The 22,807-nt window shown below is 40.9% G+C and overlaps 1 protein-coding gene across 1 annotated transcript in view; it reads right to left on the bottom strand.

Moving 5' to 3' along the window:
• Positions 1–3,173: 3,173 nt before the first annotated feature.
• LOC136875988 (probable G-protein coupled receptor Mth-like 3) overlaps positions 3,174–22,807 on the bottom strand; it is a 230,227-nt gene continuing 210,593 nt past the window's right edge. The window contains exons 6-7 of the mRNA XM_068228290.1: positions 19,545–19,721; positions 3,174–3,705 (exon numbers count right to left, since the gene is read on the bottom strand). Coding sequence (XP_068084391.1) covers positions 3,234–3,705; positions 19,545–19,721 — 649 coding nt within the window. The 3' untranslated portion in view covers positions 3,174–3,233. The remainder of the gene's footprint in view (positions 3,706–19,544; positions 19,722–22,807) is intronic.

Genomic DNA, 22,807 nt, shown 5'->3' with positions numbered 1-22,807 from the left:
GACCAATTCTTCTCCAAACTCTAATGGACTAAGAAGTTCACGTTCTGCTTCGGAAAACTTACCTACAGTAGGAAGGAAAACATTATTTGCAGAGGATGGCTAGCTTTCAGTATATTAAAACAAATTGTAAGATAACATTTATTGAAACTTAGTTCATCAGTTTTCTCCGTACAGTGTTGATGTGTAAAATATACATTGTTTGAATGTGTACACAGTGCTGACATATAGTGGTTACATTTTGTTAGTTTCAAACAACTTTTGTTTGTCTGATGCAAATGTGTCAAACACTCACAGTTGATTTCTCTAGTGGTATGATTCATATAATTAGCAGAGGTGTATACAAATATATTTTACAAATACCTGCTTCGTTAATTTATATAGTACCGTATACATTAGAGGGTTTACATATACGTTTGTGCGTTGCTAGATATTTTGTGTTGTTACATTATTCATTTTGCTATAGTAATTCGCACATACATGTTCGTGAAACACTGTGACATATAGTTTGTCTTATATATTTGTGCGCGAACTATATTATACTATTTTGCATGGAACACTGACATTTTCAAGGTTCATTAACAATAATCATCTCCTCTTTCTCACAGATTCTTCCATATTCGTAAATTTCACTTTAGATATCGGGGAAAGTTTCCTGGAAAACATTTGTTTCTTAAGCATGAACACACGAATTCTTACACAACTTGTGTTTAACAAATAAAAATAAAAGATAAATGATTTTGATGATTTTGTCATCCTCTTCAGGAAACAGTTTAAATCAACAAATATGTTTGGAGTTACGTTCTAGTTTAACACTTCAAAGGGAAACACTATAGGTCAGTAACATGGAGAAAAAGTTATCAAACATATATTACATGGCACCGATAACCACGAATCATCATCATCATCATCATCATCATATCCTCATTATTGCAATAATGTGATGTATTACGAAAATACTTAGTAAGTATGGAGGGTCATGTTTGCCATTACCATATACTGTAGTTCGAGATATGTAATCTCTTTCTATATATAAAGACCACCAGGGACTTTCAAAATATTTCATTACACGCTGTCTGGATAACACATTCTGTATTTATATTCAAGATTATAGTAATATACTCCAGATAGTTTTTCATAATACAAATGTATTCACGCTTGTAAATGCAATCAGTATAAAGGTTATTAAAATAGATATATATTCAGACGAACAAATTTTACTATTTTTTTGTTAGACTTGGTGCCATCTGTTGCAATAATGAACGAAATGCGGGATTGATGATATGGAAAGAAATTAACTTGATCAAAATAGCCTAGGAAATATTTAAACGATTTATACTTTACTTAGTTTACTCCGACGTACAGTTAGAAGCTACATACATTTTTAAATATAAGAAAACCGAATGTGGAATGATTATAGATTGCATAAATCTAGAAACACCAGTTATATAACATTTGGTCTGTTTGTGCACATATGATATCCCATATCTCACGGTGGCAGAAAATGATGATGAATTTAATGGTTGCAAGAAATTATAGAAAGATAAAAGTGATAAAAATGATATATTCAAAAGAAGTGTGGCACACAATATTTAATATACTTGGTCCTGATTTTTCTATTTATTCACCAACATTTTGCATGATCATGGAGGTTTGCACAAAGTACTACAAAATAATATTTTAACAATAAATATAAATTATCGCCAAATTTAAATTATTCGCAACTGATTTATCATGAAGTAACATTTAGAGAAATCTTTCTAGAAACGAGGATTAAAACGTAGGCATGTTTGCCTGCAGAAATCTATAATTTTTAACTTGACACATAATCATGGAGGCCTTTTTCTTTGTACACAACAAAAACATATCATTTCGTGACTAAAATGATTTCTGCTTTTATATAAATCATCATATTTAGACGTGATTCAAGCAGCATGGTTCAGTGTACGTAAAGATTCACTGAGAGTTCAGAGTACAAAATAACTCATTTCATGTCACTTCTATTGAATATTAGAACAACATATTTTCACTTTGTTACTAAGCAAATCATAACATTCCAAAGTACATACTTATTACTTATTTATGTACTTCTTTACTGATCAAGGTATGAGTACAGCAATTTGTTCTAACGTCACAATATACTTAAAAATTACAAAATAAATAATGCCACACTAGAAGGACCAAGTAATGTTGCAAATTTACAAAAGTATCCATTTGTATAAAAATTATAATTTCAATCTTTTCAGTGCCATAATCATATATTCTGTTCAGTAACATTATTTGACATAAGTGTGATGTAATTCTTATGTTCGATTCCCAAATCTTAAGGAATTGTTTAGGTGTTATAGATGCTTTCATTGAACTTGATAAACCCTAATTTACTTACCTTGAAAAGTATTACGTCAGATTTTGGAAACTCAATCTTGTAGTGCGTAAGAAGTGAACACATTTTTTGTTTGAAATTCCATTGCAGACTCTCATAGGTGTTTCTATGAAACTTAAATATTATTACAGCTCCACGACATTCTACGCGGAACTTCATAATTTCTACGGTAAATTATTCCCAGATTCACTGGAGATATCTGTGCTCGCTTCGGTACTTCAGGCACTGATGGGATCCTTTAAAATATTTAGGAACCATTTGTACAAATCGCAATACTGGACAAAGTAAATCTTACTGTAAATATTTCCTCGGTGAATTTTGTGGTGTAGTTTAAGGATATTTTTGTATTGTATGCTCTTTCATAATGGAATACCACGAATTGGAGAGTAATTAACTGCAAATGAATAGTAAACAAGATAAATATTCATTACTCGATAAAATCTTGTATTATTTTGATGATCCCTGTATCACATGTGCAGCTATTTATCTTGAAACATTTGTCAATTAAGTAAACAGTTGTCAATTAAACAACAGGTTTGAGAATACTTCAACTAAATTTATTTCTGTAATACGCTACGGTTTAAAAGGGATGAAATAGACGGTTAGCTACAACGAGACGTCGATTGATGTAGACATACTGTATTTAGGGAGTTCAAAGTTGTGTAATTTAAGTCCATTTATGACGTCAAAATCCTGAAAATAGTTGCTCTATTAAAAGTTGTACTTCATCTTGTCAGGAAATATTTGTTGCCAGTAGAGACATCCAGCTTAACGTGATGATGAAGAGGGCGTATTCTTCATAGCTACTTCAGTCTCGTAGACTTCTTTCTAATTCATCCATTTGGCCTGATTTTTAGACGGCATCTGGCGCTGGTTCCCATGTGAGCAGTTGAAGACTGGTAGATTTCGACAAATCCGAGCACTGTTTTACTCCGCCAGCGCTGCCATACTGAGCACAACGCCTTCTACGGAGAGATCGTGTGTAGATCTTAAGAACTTGACAGTTACAGGTAACGCAGAGTGCCACTGCAATTCCTTGCAGACCATGGCCGATATTGAACGCCACCCAGAAGGCATTCAGAGAGGTTAGTTTAGCCAGAGCTCCGAGGGCTGCCACTCCACCAATCAGAAGCGTTACCTTGACGAAAAGACACAGCTGAAGTCTCCGCTTACGACGCATCTTATCCCGAACGCGCTTATCCACCTGCATGCTGACCGTGTACCGAATCACCACGGCGCTCTTGGCCAGATAGACGACATCGAACAGCAGCAGGCAGAGCACGGGCAGAATGAAGGCGTACATGTATGCGTCGTGGTCCAGAAACCTGTTGACAATAGAACAAGTGGTCACAATGTTTTAAAGACAATACCCAATCTAATACAATTGGTAATGTGTACCCTGAAAATATTGTACAGTCCCGTAAGAGAATAATTACACTGTATTTTATGTTTCTCGCGTTTTATATTTTATCAGTCTTACAAAGGAAGAGTGCGTACCGGGAATCACCAATCTTACGTAAATTTTTCACACACGTTAAATGAGCCAAGAATAACACAATGGCCAAAATACTTCTTTCGGAAATTAACTCGTGCGACCTACAGAACGTGTTAAATTTCGTATGTTTGAATTTGCGCGCTCGGCTACGGAGGCACTACTCCATACCCTACCTGCAGCTCGCACTGTCCAGCAACTGATTTGAAGCCACACTGACATACGCTTATAGTCGCTGTATGGAATAAGTCGTTGTTGTATAATGGTAATATCATAGGCAAAGTTATTTTTGCATTGGAAGGAAATTATGGAGCATGTGATATTAAGCTTCGTAAGGCGTGGTTGATGTAGAATCGCTTTAAGGAGTCACTTGCTTCCTGTATAACGTCCCTTGTTATACAGATTAACCTTTATTTTCACTCTAACAATCTTATTCTAATGTCTTTATTGACCCACAACCAATGCACGATTTAAATTACTTCTCTTAATGCCACTACATCATTTTCACAACATGCTACGCAATTACTAACGGAACAGAGAAGAAGATCAGTGGCGCAGTGAACCCAGCACGCGCCGCAGTCCCGCGTAGCAAAGCGCGCCAATTCAAACATGAGAAATTTGTCGCTTTCTGTAGGTCACATGAATTAATTGCCGAAATAAATGTTTTGGCCGTTGTATTATTTTTAGCTCAGTTAACGCGTGTGCAATGTTTACGTAAGATACGTGATTCACCGGTTCGCACCCTTCCCTTGTTAGTTGTAATTTAAAAACAATCTAATTCATCTCCCATGGAGATATGAATCCTGTGGATACTGAGAAAAGTGTGCCTAGGAGGAATTTATAGAATACCATGCACTCAATGTTTTATGAGTGACTGTACATGTAAGTAAAAATAACCCTGTAGGCATCATATGGACTTTTGAGGGACCCGGATGCACATTTTCCTCTGAATTGCTTCATATTTTACACACGGTCCCATTAAAAGAGAAGCTGTATATTTAGCCTATACTGTATGCATTGAAACTATATACATGGTGTCACAATAAAGTACGACAAAACTTTCAGGACTCATTCCTTGCACGTAGAGCAAGAATATAATTATGTTATAGGGACATGGGTCCGGAAACGCCTTATTTCGACATTAGAACTGATTTTGATATTGATCATGGGGAACACACAGGAAATGAACGCACCAGCATACCACATGTAACTCCTTCCTACATAAAATGTTCAAAATACCCTCCGTCAGCATTGATACATGCATCATTTCACCGTCGCATCGAATCTCGGATGAGCTGATTTCTCAATTGGGATTACTCGTACTGTAAATAAAAAGCGTGGAAACTCAGTGCTTGTACAGTAGTATACTGTCGTTAGTGTATTTATGTGTAATTTTTTGCCAGATCTTGTTGCATGATTTATTCAAGTGTTTTTCTTCATGATTTGTTTATATTTGGCCGTAGTTGATGAGTGTGATTTTGTGTTGTTTCATTAAACATACATAACTGACCTGCAATGCTCGTTGTATAGTGATAGCATAGGGATTAGGATGACCACTAGTGCAGGTCCAGTTTAAAACACAATCCCAAAATGACAGAATTATTCCATCTGGTAATCACTGAGCAAATTCTTAATTTATGGTGATTATTGGATTATGGTGACGATTTGATTATTTCTGACGATACTTTCAGGTATTTAAAGCTCGATGAATAATTAATGTGTGATTGATGTTCAATTAATTAATTGGCAAGTATAATGTCGTTAGAGTCTCTTCAGTTGACAGCATTTTCTTTTTATAAAAGAAGGTGAATGTCATTAGATGTTTATAGTCAATTGGAACCCTTGCTCTAATATTCGGATGCGAATATTGGTCGCCCTTGTTCTAGCCCATCCTCTTGGAATACTTCACCCAGGTATTTAAACTTCTTGAATCTTCCAATCTTTCCATGGTTTCCCATTATTATTACTTTATTTTTTCATAATCCGTTTACCCTCCATGGTTGGTTTTCCCTCGGACTCAGGGAGGCATCCCACCCTTCCCGCCTCAAGCGAAGTATCCTGGCGCGTGAGACATTGGGTCGCGGAATACAACTAGGGAGAAGGACCAAAACATTACCCAGGCAACTTCCCATGCTGTGCTGAACAAGGGCCTTATGGGTGGATGGGAACATCGGCCGTGACCTGAAGTTGGGTGCCCTCCCGTTATTTATTTGGAGGGGAAGTGAGAAGTTCCAGCCCTCGTACCATTTTTCAAATTTCGTGGCAGAGCCGGTAATCGAACCCTCGTCTCCGGGTGTAACCACTACACCATAGAGGCGCACATTATTATTAATTATTATTTATTATTATTAGCACTGATTTTCACAACATGATTTAGAAATGGTGAAACCCGTAACCACATTCTCTTTTGTACTGTAGATACAGAATGGAATGGATTCCCTCCAAGATTGGAGAGTTACTTCTCAGTATAATTATTCTTATTTGTCCTTTCTGTGTAGCTAAATATATTTAACTTAATCAGATACACAATTATGTGGGATATGAAAGTGTTTATTGCTGGTACTAGGGCCACAAATAATAGCTTTGACGTTAATAAAAAAGCATAAAAGTACATTCACGTACAGGCATGGTCCCATATTTTTACCAATTCATTTCTCACGTGCGTGTTTATTCTTTCTTTCTTTCTTTCTTTCTTAATCAGCTTACCCTCCAGGGTTGGTTTTTCCCTCGGACTCAGCGAGGGATACCACCTCTACCGCCTCAAGTGCAGTGTCCTGGAGCTTCAGACTCCGGACCGGGGATACAACTGGGAGGATGACCAGTACCTCGCCCCGGTGGCCTCACCTGCTATGCTGAACAGGGGCCTTGGCGGGGGATGGGAAGATTGGAAGGGATAGACAAGGAAGAGGGAAGGAAGCGGCCGTGGCCTTAAGTTAGGTACAATCCCGGCATTTGCCTGGAGGAGAAGTGGGAAACCACGGAAAACCACTTCCAGGATGGCTGAGGTGGGAATCAAACCCTCCTCTACTTATTTGACCTCCCGAGGCTGAGTGGACCCCGTTCCAGCCCTCGTATCAATTTTCAAATTTCGTGGCAGAGCCGTGAATCGAACCCGGGCTCCGGGGGTGGCAGCTAATCACACTAACCACTACACCACAGAGGCGGACGCGTGTTTATTTGAAACTAAAATTATTATAATATCTCATCATGAACAAAGTTGTAGTGTAAAAAATAGTTTTAATGTAGTACGCCTACTTGAGTGAATTTGTAACTGTTAGATTCTTCAGTCTGCCGAAACTAATTTTGAGCAATACATTTATAATCTACCTGAAAAGGAAAACATATGGTAACAGAATTATACCTGAATAAAAATTTGAATACTGTATATAAAATAGGAGTTCTGTCTGTTCGTTGCTCAGAATGTATAAAGAATGGTATTTCTCCATCGTTCGTTTAACAAGGAAATGTACTTTTAATTTTCCGCCATCTCTGTCTGTCTGTCTATCTGTCTGTACGTATGTACGGACATCCGGACAACATGACTGGAGAGAATTTAATGAAAATCGGTATGTAATGTTGGGAAACGAGGCACAAAATCTAGGCTATAAATAATTTAACTCGCGCTAAGTGAAATGGCAGTTTAGGGGAATGCCTAAATTTTAATTATAAAATATTTATAAGTGGTCCTATCGATAAATACTATACAACTAAAGTTATACGAAATTAAGTTTCTTATCATTTATGTCTTATGTATTTTTCCGTACCGGTTATGATAACAGAGATGTTCACGAATTTCTATTTTTGTTGCTAAGTCCATATCAACACCAAATCACGAGAAAGTGGGTGAAGAGAATTTAATGAAAAACAGTATGTAACGTCCGGGAATTAGGTACTACATTCTAGACTGAAGGTAGATTTTATTCGCGCTGGATGAAATGGTAGTTTAGGGGAAGGTGCCTAAAATTTAATCTTTTAAACACCGGTACCTATGTTATTTGAAGCCTCTGTGGCTCAGACGGCAGATGCCGGCCTCTCACCGCTGGGTTCCGTGGTCACATCCCGGTCACTCCTTGTGAGATTTTTACGGGACAAAGCGGAGGCTGGACAGATTTTCCTCCGGGTACTCCGGTTTTCCCTGTCATCTTTCATTCCGGCAACACTCTTGACTATCATTTAATTTCATCTGTCAGTCATTAATAATTGCCCCAGAGGAGTGCGACAGGCTTCGGAGCCGGCACAATTCCTATCCTCCGCGCAAGATGGGAGCTTCATTCATTTCATCCCTGACCCGATCATTGTCTGAAAAACTGGTTGTAGGTTTTCATTTTCATTTTCACGTATGTTATTAGTCCTATCGAAAAGTATTATATAATTATGTCATAGAGAATACAGGTTCCAGTCATTTATCTCTTATACCGTTTAACCATACCCTCTACGACAATATCTTCTTCTTCTTCTTTATCTGTTTACCCTCCAGGTTCAGTTTTTCCGTCGGACTCAGCGAGGGATCCTACCTCTACCGCCTCAAGGGCAGTGTCCTGGAGCTTCAGACTCTCGGTCGGAGGATACAACTGGGGAGGACGACCAGTACCTCGCCTAGGCGGCCTCACCTGCATTGCTGAACAGGGCCTTGCGGGGGGATGGGAAGATTGGAAGGGATAGACAAGGAAGAGGGAAGGAAGCGGTCGTGGCCTTAAGTTAGGTAACACCCCGGTATTTGCATGGAGGAAGAGTGGGAAATCATGAAAAACCACTTCCAGGATGGCTGAGGTGGGAATCGAACCCACCTCTACTCATTTGACCTCCCAAGGCTGAGCGGGCCCCGTTCCAGCCCTCGTACCACTTTTCAAATTTCATGGCATAGCCGGGAATCGAACCCGGGCCTCCGGGGGGTGGCAGCTAATCACAATAACCACTACACCACAGAGGTGGACCCTATGATAATATAATTAATGAATTTATACTTTTGTTCCTTGATATATATCAATTATGAGCTTTGCTAACATGGAAATATGGTTTAATCGTGTTAACTGGCGATGGTTTTTGTCATGATTATCTTAAAATGTAAAACCACGTGGTCATTGGTCCTATCGACAAGCAAAATTGTGAAGATGATTATTAAAAATGAGAAATATCGTAACAGAACGATCACTTGAAGGATAAGACAAGAGAAAGAAGGAAGGTTGCATGTTCTCACATCCCAGAGTCGGAAGGAAACTAAATGTGAATCTCATGAAACTGATCAACAATAACATTACATTGACCGTTGTTATAAAACAGCCTGCCTGAATATTGGCGCAAAGTAGCTGGGGAGTTGTCCGACTCGTTGGCTGAATGGTCAGCGTACTGGCCTTCGGTTGAAAGGGTCCCGGGTTCGATTCCCGGCCGGGTCGGTGATTTTAACTTCCATTGGTTAATTCCAATGGCCCGGGGACTGGGTGTTTGTGCTGTCCCCCAAACATCCCTTCAACTCACACGCCACACATAACACTATCCTCCACCACAATAACACGCAGTTACCTACACATGGCAGATGCCGCCCACCCACATCGGAGGGTCTGCCTTACAAAGGCTGCACTCGGCTAGAAATAGCTACACGAAATTAAAAAAGCTGGGGAGTTGGATAACTTTGCATCTGCTATATAATTGTCCCGTCAAAGACGGATGCTACAGCTGGTTAACAAATACAAATACATGCACATGGTTATAAAAATAAAGGAGACACAACTTTTTCAGGTGTTATTCTGTTATCATATGTTTTATTTTTCAGATAGCTTATACATTTATTTATTCACAATTAGTTTGAACAGACTGAAGATCCTAACACTTATAAACTGAGTCGAAAGTGAAAAGAGATGGCTTCAGATAACACAAAAAATATACTTGACTGAAAAAACATTTGACAGTTAATTCAGAAACATTTCATCAGTTATAGTGTATCAGGAGCCTCCGTCTTCTTTGTTGATCATCAACCTAGTGATCTCCGGTTCAGATTGTTCCGAGTTCTATTACCGGCTATTAGCCCTGTTTGGTTATTTATTTTGGCTCGGGGGCTGGGTGATTGTGTTCGTCTTAATATACACCTTCATTTATATCGAACACATCACGCTAACAAATACAATAGAAGCAAGTAATGGTAGCGTATATTAGGATACGTTTCTACGTAGTTTAAAAATTACTGTAGTGTACTGTACAGTAATATACGAGTAATATCTTATTAGAATTTAGTGCGCTTATTTTATTATTATTGTAAAATATTTGTGTAGTACCGGTGTAGTAGAGGTATGCGTAGAAATTCTTACTAAAATTCTGTTGTAATTAGGACAGGCTTAATTGCATTTCGGATTTGTGTAGTTCTCGTGTATTCCTTTCGGTATTCAGTAATTAACAGCAGTTTTTATCCTGTTAGGTGCTGTAGGATAAACGTAAAGTACGACTAAGTAGTATTGTAGTGCAGTCATATATAAATTACCGTATATAAATTGTCGTGTGACCTTTGAGTACTATCCCAGACAGTATATCCCTCCATTCATTTATTTTTTGCAAACAAGTTATTTTATTTTTCATTTTCATTTTTTCCGTAAAGAATGGATAAGGAGTGCAAGTGTGGAAACTGTGGGTGTGGCGAGGCATTGAGGGGTATGAGGGAGGAGTTGGAGAGTTTGAGGGAGATAATTAGGATTCTCACAGAAGACAGGACTCCCTCAAACAATGTACAGGTTACAGTAGGTGTACAAGAGGGAGGAAAGGGAAAGGGGGGAGTTGTAGAAGGCAGGTGGTCTAATGTCCTCAGGGGAAGGAGATTGCAGGCTAAGGGCTCTATTCAGGATCAGAATCCAGGACAGGTGTCTGTGCGAAATCGGTACGAGTCACTCCAGGCAGAACAACAGAGGGAAGATGAGGGACAGGAACTATTGCTGAGATGTGTGGAACTAGGAGGAAGGGAAAAGGTAGGAAAGGGAAATGTAGAATAGAGGATATGAAAAGGCAGGCGTAACAGGGTCATTCGAGGGAGAAAAGTGATGAAGAAGTAGCTTCTGCACCTATCAGCAAAGATAGAGCTGACCAGGACAGGCGGGGATCAAATGAGCTGGGTAGGGTTCAGGCTCTAGTCATGGGAGATACCATTGTTGGACATGTGGGACAAGTGTGTGGAGGAAAGGGAACCAGGGTCAGGAATTAGGTTGAAGCAGTTGTTGAGGAAAGTAGAAGAGAAAGAGGAGGGAATCGAGAAGGTGGTAGAGTTTCACGTTGGTACCAACAACGTAAGGCAAGCAGATATAAGGACCAACATAGTGGGGGATGTGTGGGAACTGATAAATGCAGTACGGGTGAAGTTTAAGGAAGCGGAAATTTTATCAGTGGAATTCTGTGTAGGAGGGATACTGGCTGAAAGGTGACTGGGGATTTAAACGAGACTATGGAATGGGTATGAGGGAAAATGGAAGTGAGATTTCTAGATCCTAATGGGTGGGTAGGAAGTATGGATCTGCGTTCAGATGGCTTTCAAACAAACTGCAATGGTACGTATAATTTAGGAAATTTGTTTAGAATGGTTATAGGAGGGTACATTCAGGGAAACGGGGTGGTCTGTGATAATGGTAGATGGATATGGAAGTCAAATAGAGATGACATAAAAATGTTAGTGTTGAACTGTAGAAGTATTGTAAAGGAAGGAATAGAATTAAGAAATTTAATAGATAAATATATATATTTACCAGATATTGTAATAGGAATTCAATCATGGCTGATAAATGATATAACGGATGCAGAAATTTTCTCACGGAACTGGAGTGTGTATCATAGAGATAGGATAGGAATGGTGGGAGGGGGAGTACTCATTCTGGTGAAAGAAGAATTTGTAAGCTACGAAATAGTACATGAAATTCTAGGTGTGAGGCTCATTTCTAAAGATAATAATCAACTTGATATCTTTGGAGTGTACAGACCGGGAAAGGGTAGCGCTGACACGGATTCAGAATTATTTGATAAGATAATCAGCTATGTGGGAAATGACATGGAAAGGAATGTGATTGTGGCAGGAGATCTGAATTTACCAGATGTCAATTGGGAAGGAAATGAGAACGACAGGAAGCATGACCAACAAATGGCAAATAAGTTAATATGGGAAGGACAGCTGATTCAGAAAGTGATGGAACCAACTAGAGGGAAAAATATCCTGGATGTGGTGCTGGTAAAACCAGATTAGCTCTATAGAGTAAATAAGTAATAGATGGTATTAGTGATCATGAAGCTGTTTTTGTCGTAGTTAAAAATACACTGACTGACAGTGACAATGCAACACCAAGGAGGAGTGGTTCGAAAGGGATGAAAGTTGGGGAAAAACAGAGTCGGCACGGAAGCATAATTGATGTTTATTTCAAACCGATATGCAGGTTACACAATGCGCACGGCATCGACTCAGTAGGATGTAGGACCACCGCGAGCGGCGATGCACGCAGAAACACGTCGAGGTACAGAGTCAATAAGAGTGCGGATGGTGTCCTGAGGGATGGTTCTCCATTCTCTGTCAACCATTTGCCACAGTTGGTCGTCCGTACGAGGCTGGGGCAGAGTTTGCAAACGGCGTCCAATGAGATCCCACACGTGTTCGATTGGTGAGAGATCCGGAGAGTACGCTGGCCACGGAAGCATCTGTACGCCTCGTAGAGCCTGTTGGGAGATGCGAGCAGTGTGTGGGCGGTCATTATCCTGCTGAAACAGAGCATTGGGCAGCCCCTGAAGGTACGGGAGTGCCACCGGCCGCAGCACATGCTGCACGCAGCGGTGGGCATTTAACGTGCCTTGAATACGCACTAGAGGTGACGTGGAATCATACGCAATAGCGCCCCAAACCATGATGCCGCGTTGTCTAGCGGTAGGGCGCTCCACAGTTACTGCCGGATTTGACCTTTCTCCACGCCGACGCCACACTCGTCTGCGGTGACTATCACTGACAGAACAGAAGCGTGACTCATCGGAGAACACGACGTTCCGCCATTCCCTCATCCAAGTCGCTCTAGCCCGGCACCATGCCAGGCGTGCACGTCTATGCTGTGGAGTCAATGGTAGTCTTCTGAGCGGACGCCGGGAGTGCAGTCCTCCTTCAACCAATCGACGGGAAATTGTTCTGGTCGATATTGGAACAGCCAGGGTGTCTTGCACATGCTGAAGAATGGCGGTTGACGTGGCGTGCGGGGCTGCCACCGCTTGGCGGCGGATGCGCCGATCCTCGCGTGCTGACGTCACTCGGGCTGCGCCTGGACCCCTCGCACGTGCCACATGTCCCTGCGCCAACCATCTTCGCCACAGGCGCTGCACCGTGGACACATCCCTATGGGTATCGGCTGCGATTTGACGAAGCGACCAACCTGCCCTTCTCAGCCCGATCACCATACCCCTCGTAAAGTCGTCTGTCTGCTGGAAATGCCTCCGTTGACGGCGGCCTGGCATTCTTAGCTATACACGTGTCCTGTGGCACACGACAACACGTTCTACAATGACTGTCGGCTGAGAAATCACGGTACGAAGTGGGCCATTCGCCAACGCCGTGTCCCATTTATCGTTTGCTACGTGCGCAGCACAGCGGCGCATTTCACATCATGAGCATACCTCAGTGACGTCAGTCTACCCTGCAATTGGCATAAAGTTCTGACCACTCCTTCTTGGTGTTGCATTTGCTCTGTCACTCAGTGTAAATGTGATAGAAAGGAAGGTCTTAAAGGTAGGACTATTAGGCAGTACCATATGGCTGATAAAGCAGGCATGAGGCAGTTTCTAAAAAGTAACTATGATCGGTGGAAAACGGTTAAAAAAATGTTAACAGACTCTGGAATGGGTTTAAAGCAATTGTTGAGGAAAGTCAAAACAGGTTTATACCTTTAAAAGTGGTGAGGAATTGTAAAGACCCACCTTATTATAATACCAAAATAAAGAGACTAAGAAGGAGGTGCAGACTGAAAAGAAATAGATTTGGAAATGGCTGTGGAAGTATGGAGAAATTGAAGGAACTTACTAGTAAGTCTAGTAATCTAGCCAAGAAGGCAGCTAAGGATAACATGGTGGCAAGCACAATTGGCAGTCATACAAATTTTAGAGAAAAATGGAATAGTATGTATAGGTATTTTACGGCAGAAACAGGTTCTGAGAAGGACATTCCAGGAATAATTAACGAACAAGGGGAGTGTGTATGTGAGGATCCTCAAAGTCATCAGTATGAAAAGATTGTTAGTTACAAGGATAATGTCCAGATAGTGGAGCAGATTAATGCTAAAGAAATATTAAAATTTACATATGATAACAATGACATTTACAATAAGATACAAAAGTTGAAAACTAGGAAAGCAGCTGTAATTGATAAGATTTCTGGGGATATACTAAATACAATGGGTTGGGATGTAGTACCGTATCTGAAGTAGTTTTATTGTTTAGTCGAAGGAGCTATGTCAGATGAATGGAGAGTTGCTATAGTAGCCCCTGTGTATAAAGGAAAGGGTGATAGACATAAAGCTGGAAATTACAAGCCAGTAGGTTTGACATGCATTGTATGTAAGCTTTGAGAAGGCATTCTTTCTGATCATATTAGACATGTTTGCGAAATTACTAACTGGTTCTATAAAAGGCATTTCGGTTTTAGGTAGGGTTATTCCACTGAAGCTCAACTTGTAGAATTCCTGCAAGGTGTAGCAGATATCTTGGATTCAGGAGGTCAAATGGTCTGTATTGCGATTGACCTGTCTAAAGCATTTGATAGGGTGGATCATGGGAGACTACTGGAAAAAATGAGTGCAATTGGACTGGACAAAAGATTGACTGAATGGGTTGCTATATTTTTACAAAATAGATTTCAGAGAGTTAGAGTAGGCGGAGCTTTATCTGACCCTGTAATAATTAAGAGGGGAATTCCTCAATACCTTTATATTTTGTTATATATATCGATGATATGAGAAAAGTAGTGGAATCAGAGATAAGGATTTTTGCAGATGATGTTATTCCATACACAGTAATAAGTTACAAGATTGTGAGCAACTGCAAAATGACCCCGGTAATGTTGTGAGATGGACAGTAGGCAACGGTATGATGATGAAGGGGGTTAAAAGTTAGGTTGTAAGTTTCACAATTAGGAAAAATGCACTCAGTTTTAATTATTAAGTTGATGGGGTGAAAATTCCTTTTGGGGATCATTGTAAATACCTAGGTGTTAATATAAGGAAATATCTTCATTGGGGTAATCACATATATATGATTGTAAATAAATGGTACAGGTGATATGTTCCAAGCCGTCAGTGGAGAGATAGCGTGGAATGACATCAGCAGACGAATAAGTTTGAGTGGTGTCTTTAAAAGTAGGAAAGATCATAAGACGAATGTAAAGCTGGAAATCAAGAGGTCAAATTGGGGCAAACATTCTTTTATAAGAAGGGAAGTTAGGGATTCGAATAACTTACCAAAGTGGATATTCAATAAATTTCCAATTTGTTTTCAATCATTTAAGAAAAGGCTAGTAAAACAACTGATAGGGAATCTTCCACCTGGGCGACTGCCCAAAATGCAGATCAGTAATTATAGTGATTGACTGAAAACAATTAACGACATTCAGATTTAATTTAATTTAATTTTCGGTTCCGTCTTGAAATATAACGTCGGTCAATATAATTCTTAAAAAGAATTTACATAAAGTGTTGCACTTGTGGATTTGGCGCTGTTTCACGGCTCTGATGCCCACCCTATGTAGAGCGATGTAATTACTATTGCGTGTTTTTTTAGTGGGTGGTAGTGTTGTGTGTTGTCTGAATTTGAAGAGGAGAGAGTGAGGACAGACACAAACACCCAGTCCCCGAGTCATAAAAATTATTCACACGCGATTAAAATGCCCAACCAATCGGGAATTGAACCAGGGAACCTCTGAAGTAAATGCCTCGACGCTCACCATTCAGCCATTGAGTCGGACAATACTTAATCGTAATAATTGTATTAAAATCATCTTACTCACAAAGTGCAGAGGTAACAAGTACATCAGGTCCATAATCCCAAAATTTAATCCAGCCCAGTTGAAAGAGAACAACAACTTTACTAAGGTCCTAAGCAATAATCAGAATAAGACGGATTGCTGCAACAGAAACCATCCTTGCAACCAGAAGGATTAAGCACCCATGGTGGACACCAACATGTGATAAGGCAACAGAGGAGAGAAGACAGGCATGGGTGAAATGGAACTGCAACAAAAAACACGGAAAATCATACAGCCTTCCTAACAGTCAGAAAGAACACGGCCAACACCATCAGAAATGTTAAGAGGCAATATAACAACATCATAGATCAGGCAGAGAAAGACTTTCAAAGGAACAACACCAGTAACTTGTACAAAACTCTAAAATCTCAGACGAACGCTTACTCAGTCCCTACACTTCACCTACGAGGACCAGACGGAGAACTGAAAATGAACAATGAAGATTGTAGTACAGCCCTTGCAAAATATTTTGATGACCTCCTCAATGCAGAAGGATCAGAGGAAAAACTACAATTTCAAACCAAGTATGTTATTAACCCTGACTTCCTTCCTCCTACCAAAGAAGAAATCAAACAGATCATCTCTGAACCGAAATCTAACAGAGCAGCAAGCGAAGGTGGAATCATTGCAGAATTATGGAAACATGCAGATGAAGAGTCAATTGACAGTATCCACAGAATCATAACTGACATCTGGACAACAGAAACACTAACAAGGGATTGGACTTCGGTTATCATCCACCCGCTGCACAAGAAAAGAGACAAGTTAGACCCTAACAACTATAGAGGGGGTCTCTCTCCTATCAGTGACTTACAAAATCTTCTCCAAAGCACTGCTTAAAAAAGTGGAGGCACAATTAGACTCCTGCACAGGAGAGTACCAAGCTGGATTTAGGAAGTCAAGGTCATGCACAGAGCAGATTCTGAACCTCAAAGCTATCTTTACCTACAAAAACCTCAGCACAGTATCCACAGTATCATATCTGACATCTGGACAACAGAAACACTAACAAGGGATTGGACTTCAGTTATCATCCATCCGTTGCACAAGAAAGGAGACAAGTTAGACCCTAACAACTATAGAGGGGTCTCTCTCCTATCAGTGACTTACAAAATCTTCTCCAAAACACTGCTGAAAAATTGGAGGCACAATTAGACTCCTGCATAGGAGAGTACCAAGCTGGATTCAGGAAGTTAAGGTCATGCACAGAGCAGATTATGAACCTCAAAACTATCTTTACTACAAAAACCTCAGCACCTCACCCTATGTAGCAATTTTCGTTGACTTCCAGAAGGCTTACGACTCGGTAGACAGACAGCCCCTCTTTGAGACTTTAACTGAAATGGGACTGGATAAGAAGACTTTGAATCTTGTGAAGGTTACTCTAACGAACACCATGTCCAAAGTCAAATTCAGAGGGGTATTATCAAAAAGCTTCGAGATCAAAATAGGTGTTAGGCCAGGAGATGGTTTGTCCCCCATCCTGTTTAACTGTCTGCCGGGGAAAGTCATTCGGGAATGGACGAACACACTAGCTGATAACTCTGGATTAATATCGGCTACAAGAAAGGCAAGTTAACAGCCACTTGCTTAGCCTTTGCAGATGATCTCACATTCTTAGCTTCAAGTATGGAAGAAGCTACGTACCAGCTATCCTCCCTAGAATGCATAGCATCTAAAGTAGGGCTGAAGATCGCTGTCAATAAAACAGAATTTCTGACCAACATCAGAGAAGCACCGAACTTCATTTCTTTGGGGGACAAAATAATACACAAGGCTAAATCATTCAAATATCTTGGAGAATGGATAACCTCAAATGTTAATGAATGAATGTTAATGCAATGAAGAGTAGATGCACTAAATTAGAAAGAGCTTATCGTCTTTGTAAGAACGTATACAAGTCTAAATCCCTCTCCTTGAATCTTAAACTTAGACACTACAACACCGTAGTTAGTCAAAACATCTGACTCTCTCCAGTCACTAACAACTGCATCCAGGAGTAGGATTGAAATGGACTTAAGAAAGAAAACACATCCATAGCGCTAGAATGAAGGAATACTGGGCTAGGAGGAAGAAAAGAGCTCACCAGAGTTAAGAACCACGTGGTCCATCGTAAGCGTAAACGAAGAAGAAATAAATGTTCATGAGTTGTATTTTTGGGCTTATGCCGTGTAAATAATTATAAACACACTCGAAGTTTTAAAAGGAACCTTGCCTTTCTTCATCAGGAGACAAAAGAGAAAAGAAACGACGTATTGATGGTTGCTAGGAGAAAGCAACAAGGAAGCTTCAAATGGTGCCCAAAGATGTAAAGGGGGCGCCATTTTAGCCCAATGTTAGAGACAATGCACCTTTGAGAGCAACGGTTACAGCAAAGCTTTGATCTCAAGGGTTCTGAAATCTGCACATAATCGGACGTCTGTTAAGAAAAAAGATGTAAAAGTAACTGCTTACCTACCTTACATACATAACACGACGGATCGTATTGCTAAAATCTTACGTAGGTACCATGTACGAACTGTTTTTGGAACATCAGTTAAGATTAGGCAACTCCTGCGATCAACTAAGCATAGTTTGCCTAAATTACAACAACCTGGTATCTACAGAGTTCCCTGTACTTGTGGCAATGCTTATATTGGGCAGACTTCGAGAACGGTGTGTACTCGCATCAAAGAACATACCAGATGTATCAGATTCAACCAACCTGATAAATCAGCTGTTGCTGATCATGCCCTAACACCTGGTCATGATGTCTTGTTCCAAGAAGTGGATGATCTTGCCCGTATAAAGCAATATCGCCCAATAATTATCAGGGGGGCGGTTGAAATACGTAAACATCCAGATAATTTCAACCGCGATACAGGTTACAACCTCAGTGAATCATAGCTGCCTATAATCAGAACCATTAGAGAGTAATGCTTTGCTGTTACTATTCATTGTCTCTAGCATTGGGCTAAAATGGCGCCCCCTTTACATCTTTGGGCACCATTTGAAGCTTCCTTGTTGCTTTCTCCTAGCAACCATCAATACGTCGTTTCTTTTCTCTTTTGTCTCCTGATGAAGAAAGGCAAGGTTCCTTTTGAAACGTTGAGTGTGTTTATAATTATTTACACGGCATAAGCCCAAAAATACAACTCATGAATACTTACACGGGCCGTGAAAGTCTAAATGATAAGAAATAAATGTGTTGCAGGTCAGTATTTATGGACAGTGTCTTCACGCAGGGGAATTTCCAGACTCATATTGATGAGTCTGCCTTTGCAGGCGGGACGTGGTATTTACAGTGCACTATGTCATCTGGTGTAGGCTAGAGCAATTTTGTTACTTTCATTGATCTGTCTCTGGCTTTGACAATATGGAAGTGACTGAGGTATGAGCAATGCTAGTAATGCCATTCCTTGCGCAGCCAGTCCCTGCTATTAATGGTGTGAAAATGTTACTCATAGGGGCGGTTGGTGCATGCATTTCAGTGGGCTTGGCAGACCGGTAGGTAATAGCAACTGCTGGCTCGGTGAGGAAAGCAATGGGAAACTACCTCACTCCTCATTTCCCTAGTGCGCCTCTTCAGTGCTCTATGACAGCTGATCGCATAACTGTTGAGGATTCAACTGGCCGTAGGGCTGAGGATTGAATATACGTATATTCATTGAGGAGTAACTTACCAGCAGTTGGTGCGAGCAAGGCTTGCAGTGTCCAGGAGTCGACCGCCCTTCTGACGTAGCTGCAGCACCACCGCTGCCGCTAGCAGCACCAGGGGACTTCCCCATGCGAACAGACTGTATTTGCAGAAGGAGCTGCCAATCTTGGGGTCTGCCACAGGAATCAGGTTTACATTCTCTCTGTAACACAATAAAGAGTTCGTTATGCTTCTCCACAGGGAGTTCGGTAGAGGTAGAGAGTTAATATGTGCGCGATATTGAAATTATCCTCAAGATGATGATGGTAATAGTAATCATAATAATAATAATAATAATAATAATAATAATAATAATAATAATAATAATAATGGTAGTAATGGAATTATATTCCCTAATATTCATAACCTCTCTAACCTCTGAGGTAACATACCCAGTTAACGAGGAGACTACGTATCAGTTCTGAGATGTTCACTAGGAATGCCACCACAAATCTGGTGCCAGGCTATATTTTGTTTTTCCCGGTACTCAAGTGATCCTTTATGAGTCAAGATCAATGTACACTAGATTAAGATATTTATGACTAGTAATGTCCGGATCCATAGCTAAATGGTTAGCGCGCTGACCTTTGATCACAGGAGTCCCTGGTTCTACTCCCGGCAGGGTCGGGAATTGTAACCATAATTGGTTGATATCGCTGGAACGGGGGCAGGGTTTATGTGTCATCTTCATCATCATTTCATCCTCATCACGACGTACAGGCCTCCTACGTGCGTCAAATCAAAAGACCTGCATCTGGCGAGCCAAACTTGTCCTGGGACACTCCCTGTACTAAAAGTCATTTCATTTCATTTTTTTGACTAGTCGTCTTCAAACTAACGTTTCTCGGAAGATGACCTCTCCAGGTTGAAATCACTGTGACTCTTTATAAAGGACTGTACTCTTTATAAAGTTATGTACACGCAAGCACAGAAAGGGTGTCCCGACATAAACACTCAACACTGCCCAACTCTAGTACTGAAAAGGAGGGGAGGGAGTGATGGGATAGTGTTGAAGGCCACTCCAGTACTGAAAAGGAGGGGAGGAAAGTGAACAGGTAGTACTGAAGGCACAGTGTGTGTATTGCTATACATCCCCCACTGTGCTCATTTCAATCACAACAGTCTTGTGGCGGCCTGTCTACCTGCAGCAACGCGTTCATCGAGGAGGTGGGGGAACGCCTTGCTTTGTTTATATCGGGACATCATTTCTGTGCACACGTGTACATATTAACTTGTGAAGAGGCTTTTTCACGTTGAAACTCATGTAAACAGAAGATTAAGTTGTTTGTGAGGTTGCTTGACCAGTCCCGGAAACATGTCCTATGACTTCTTCTTCTTCATAGTACCGTATCAGGTCCCCCTAACGTTGGCGATCACTGTGGCGAATGCAGAACGATCTCTAGCTAGGTGGAAAAGTCTTTCAACACTGTGAATTCCAGTCCATTCTTTGATGTTTCCAAGCCATGATGTTCGCCTCCTTCCGACACCTCTTCGACCCTGTATTTTGCCTTGTACAATCCGCTGTAAGATGAGGTAACGGTCATTTCTAAGGATGTGGCCAAGGTAAGAGATCTTCCGGAGTTTTATTGTTTGAACGAGTTCCCGACTTTCTTTTGCCCTTCTGAGTACTTCTTGGTTCGTTAGTCGTGCAACCCACGAAATCCTGAGCATCCTACGGTGGATCCACATTTCAAAGGCTTCCAAGCGTTTCACTGATATGTTCTTGAGAGTCCATGTTTCCACACCATATGACTACGTGACCACTTTGCCCTGTTGTCGCGATACCTTAGTTGATATCCATCCCCTGATAACATGAATCCCTCTCTCTTAGACCTCGTCCTTATTCACGCCTCCTGATGGTATAAAAGAACATCTACATATAACTCGATGTTCACAACATGCATTTTTATATCACTGGAAGACCTGAAGAATAAACTTTGTAGTGGTTACACTTCTTGGTAATGAAATGGCGTATGGCTTTTAGTGCCGGGAGATCCTGGAACGGGTTCGGCTCGCCAGGTGCAGGTCTTTTGATTTGACTCCCGTAGGCGACCTGCGCGTAGTGATGAGGATGAAATGATGATTAAGGCAACACATACACCCAGCTCCCGTGCCAGGGAAATTAACCAATGGTAGCTAAAATTCTAGGCCCTGGCAGGAATCGAACCCGGGAGCCCTGTGAGCAAAGGCCAGCACGCTAACCATTTAGCCATGGAGCCGGACCACTTCTTGGTGAGATCCTGGGACTGCAGATGCGGTTGGAACCCTTGGGATCGTAGAAACAAAATACTTAACGGTAGTAATGTTATTGGTTTTGCGTACATCTAACTGCTTTGAACTGCTTTACGTGCTAGTAAATCTACCTACACGAGGCTGGCGTGTTTGAGCACTGTCACACATCCCTGAACTGAGCCGGGCGACTTCAGATGAGCTTTGCGGGGCGGTGTTTCTAAATCTGCAAGTGGCTTGAGAACGCCAATAGTAGAAATAAACACTTCTCCAGGGGAGGGACTTGAACAAGGACCTCCCTGCTGATAGGCTCGGCCCATAGCAAGCACGCTACGGTGGCATTGGCTGAAACTGACGGTGTGTTAGTGTTTGATGCTCATTTCCCGACGTGGCTCTCAAGCCGTCCAAGCCACATGCAGATTTAGCAACACTGCCTTGTAAAGACCATTTGAATTCGCTCGTGAAGCGATCTGATTGGCTAACTTCCGCAGCTGATAAAATGACAGCGGTGCGAGATATCGACGTAATGTTTTCAAATTACCTTTCAATATGACCAACGCTTTAACGCATATACAGTCTGTCCACGTTGTTTCTGACCATCCTGCATAAATGGATTTCAGTGACTTTAGGAAATTTAGAGTTGGTGAACATTTCATTATGCAAGACTTTGTGAATAACAAGGGATACGTTTAATTAGATTAATTGCTTACGTGGTAATATATTGGTTTCAGAGTACATTTTATGTCGAGGATATAGTTGATGGAATCCATACATAAATCTGATAGCCCTGTTTTGTAAGACCTCCAAAGTATTTAAGTTATTTTGGTTTGCTTTGCGAAGATTGTCAATTATTGTTAGTACGTACTTAATCTTGCCTCTGTGGTGTAGTGGTTAGTGAGGTTAGCTGCCACCCCCAGGGGCCCGGGTTCGATTCCTGGCTCCGGCACAAAACTTAAAAAGTGGTACGAGGGCTGGAACGGGGTCCACTCAACCTTGGGAGGTCAACTGAGTAGAGGTGGG

Source organism: Anabrus simplex, chromosome 6 (genome assembly GCF_040414725.1).
Source record: "Anabrus simplex isolate iqAnaSimp1 chromosome 6, ASM4041472v1, whole genome shotgun sequence".
NCBI classification, from domain to species: Eukaryota; Metazoa; Arthropoda; class Insecta; order Orthoptera; family Tettigoniidae; genus Anabrus; species Anabrus simplex.
Note: the sequence above shows the minus strand (reverse complement) of the source record. Positions and strands in the feature narration are given on the sequence as shown.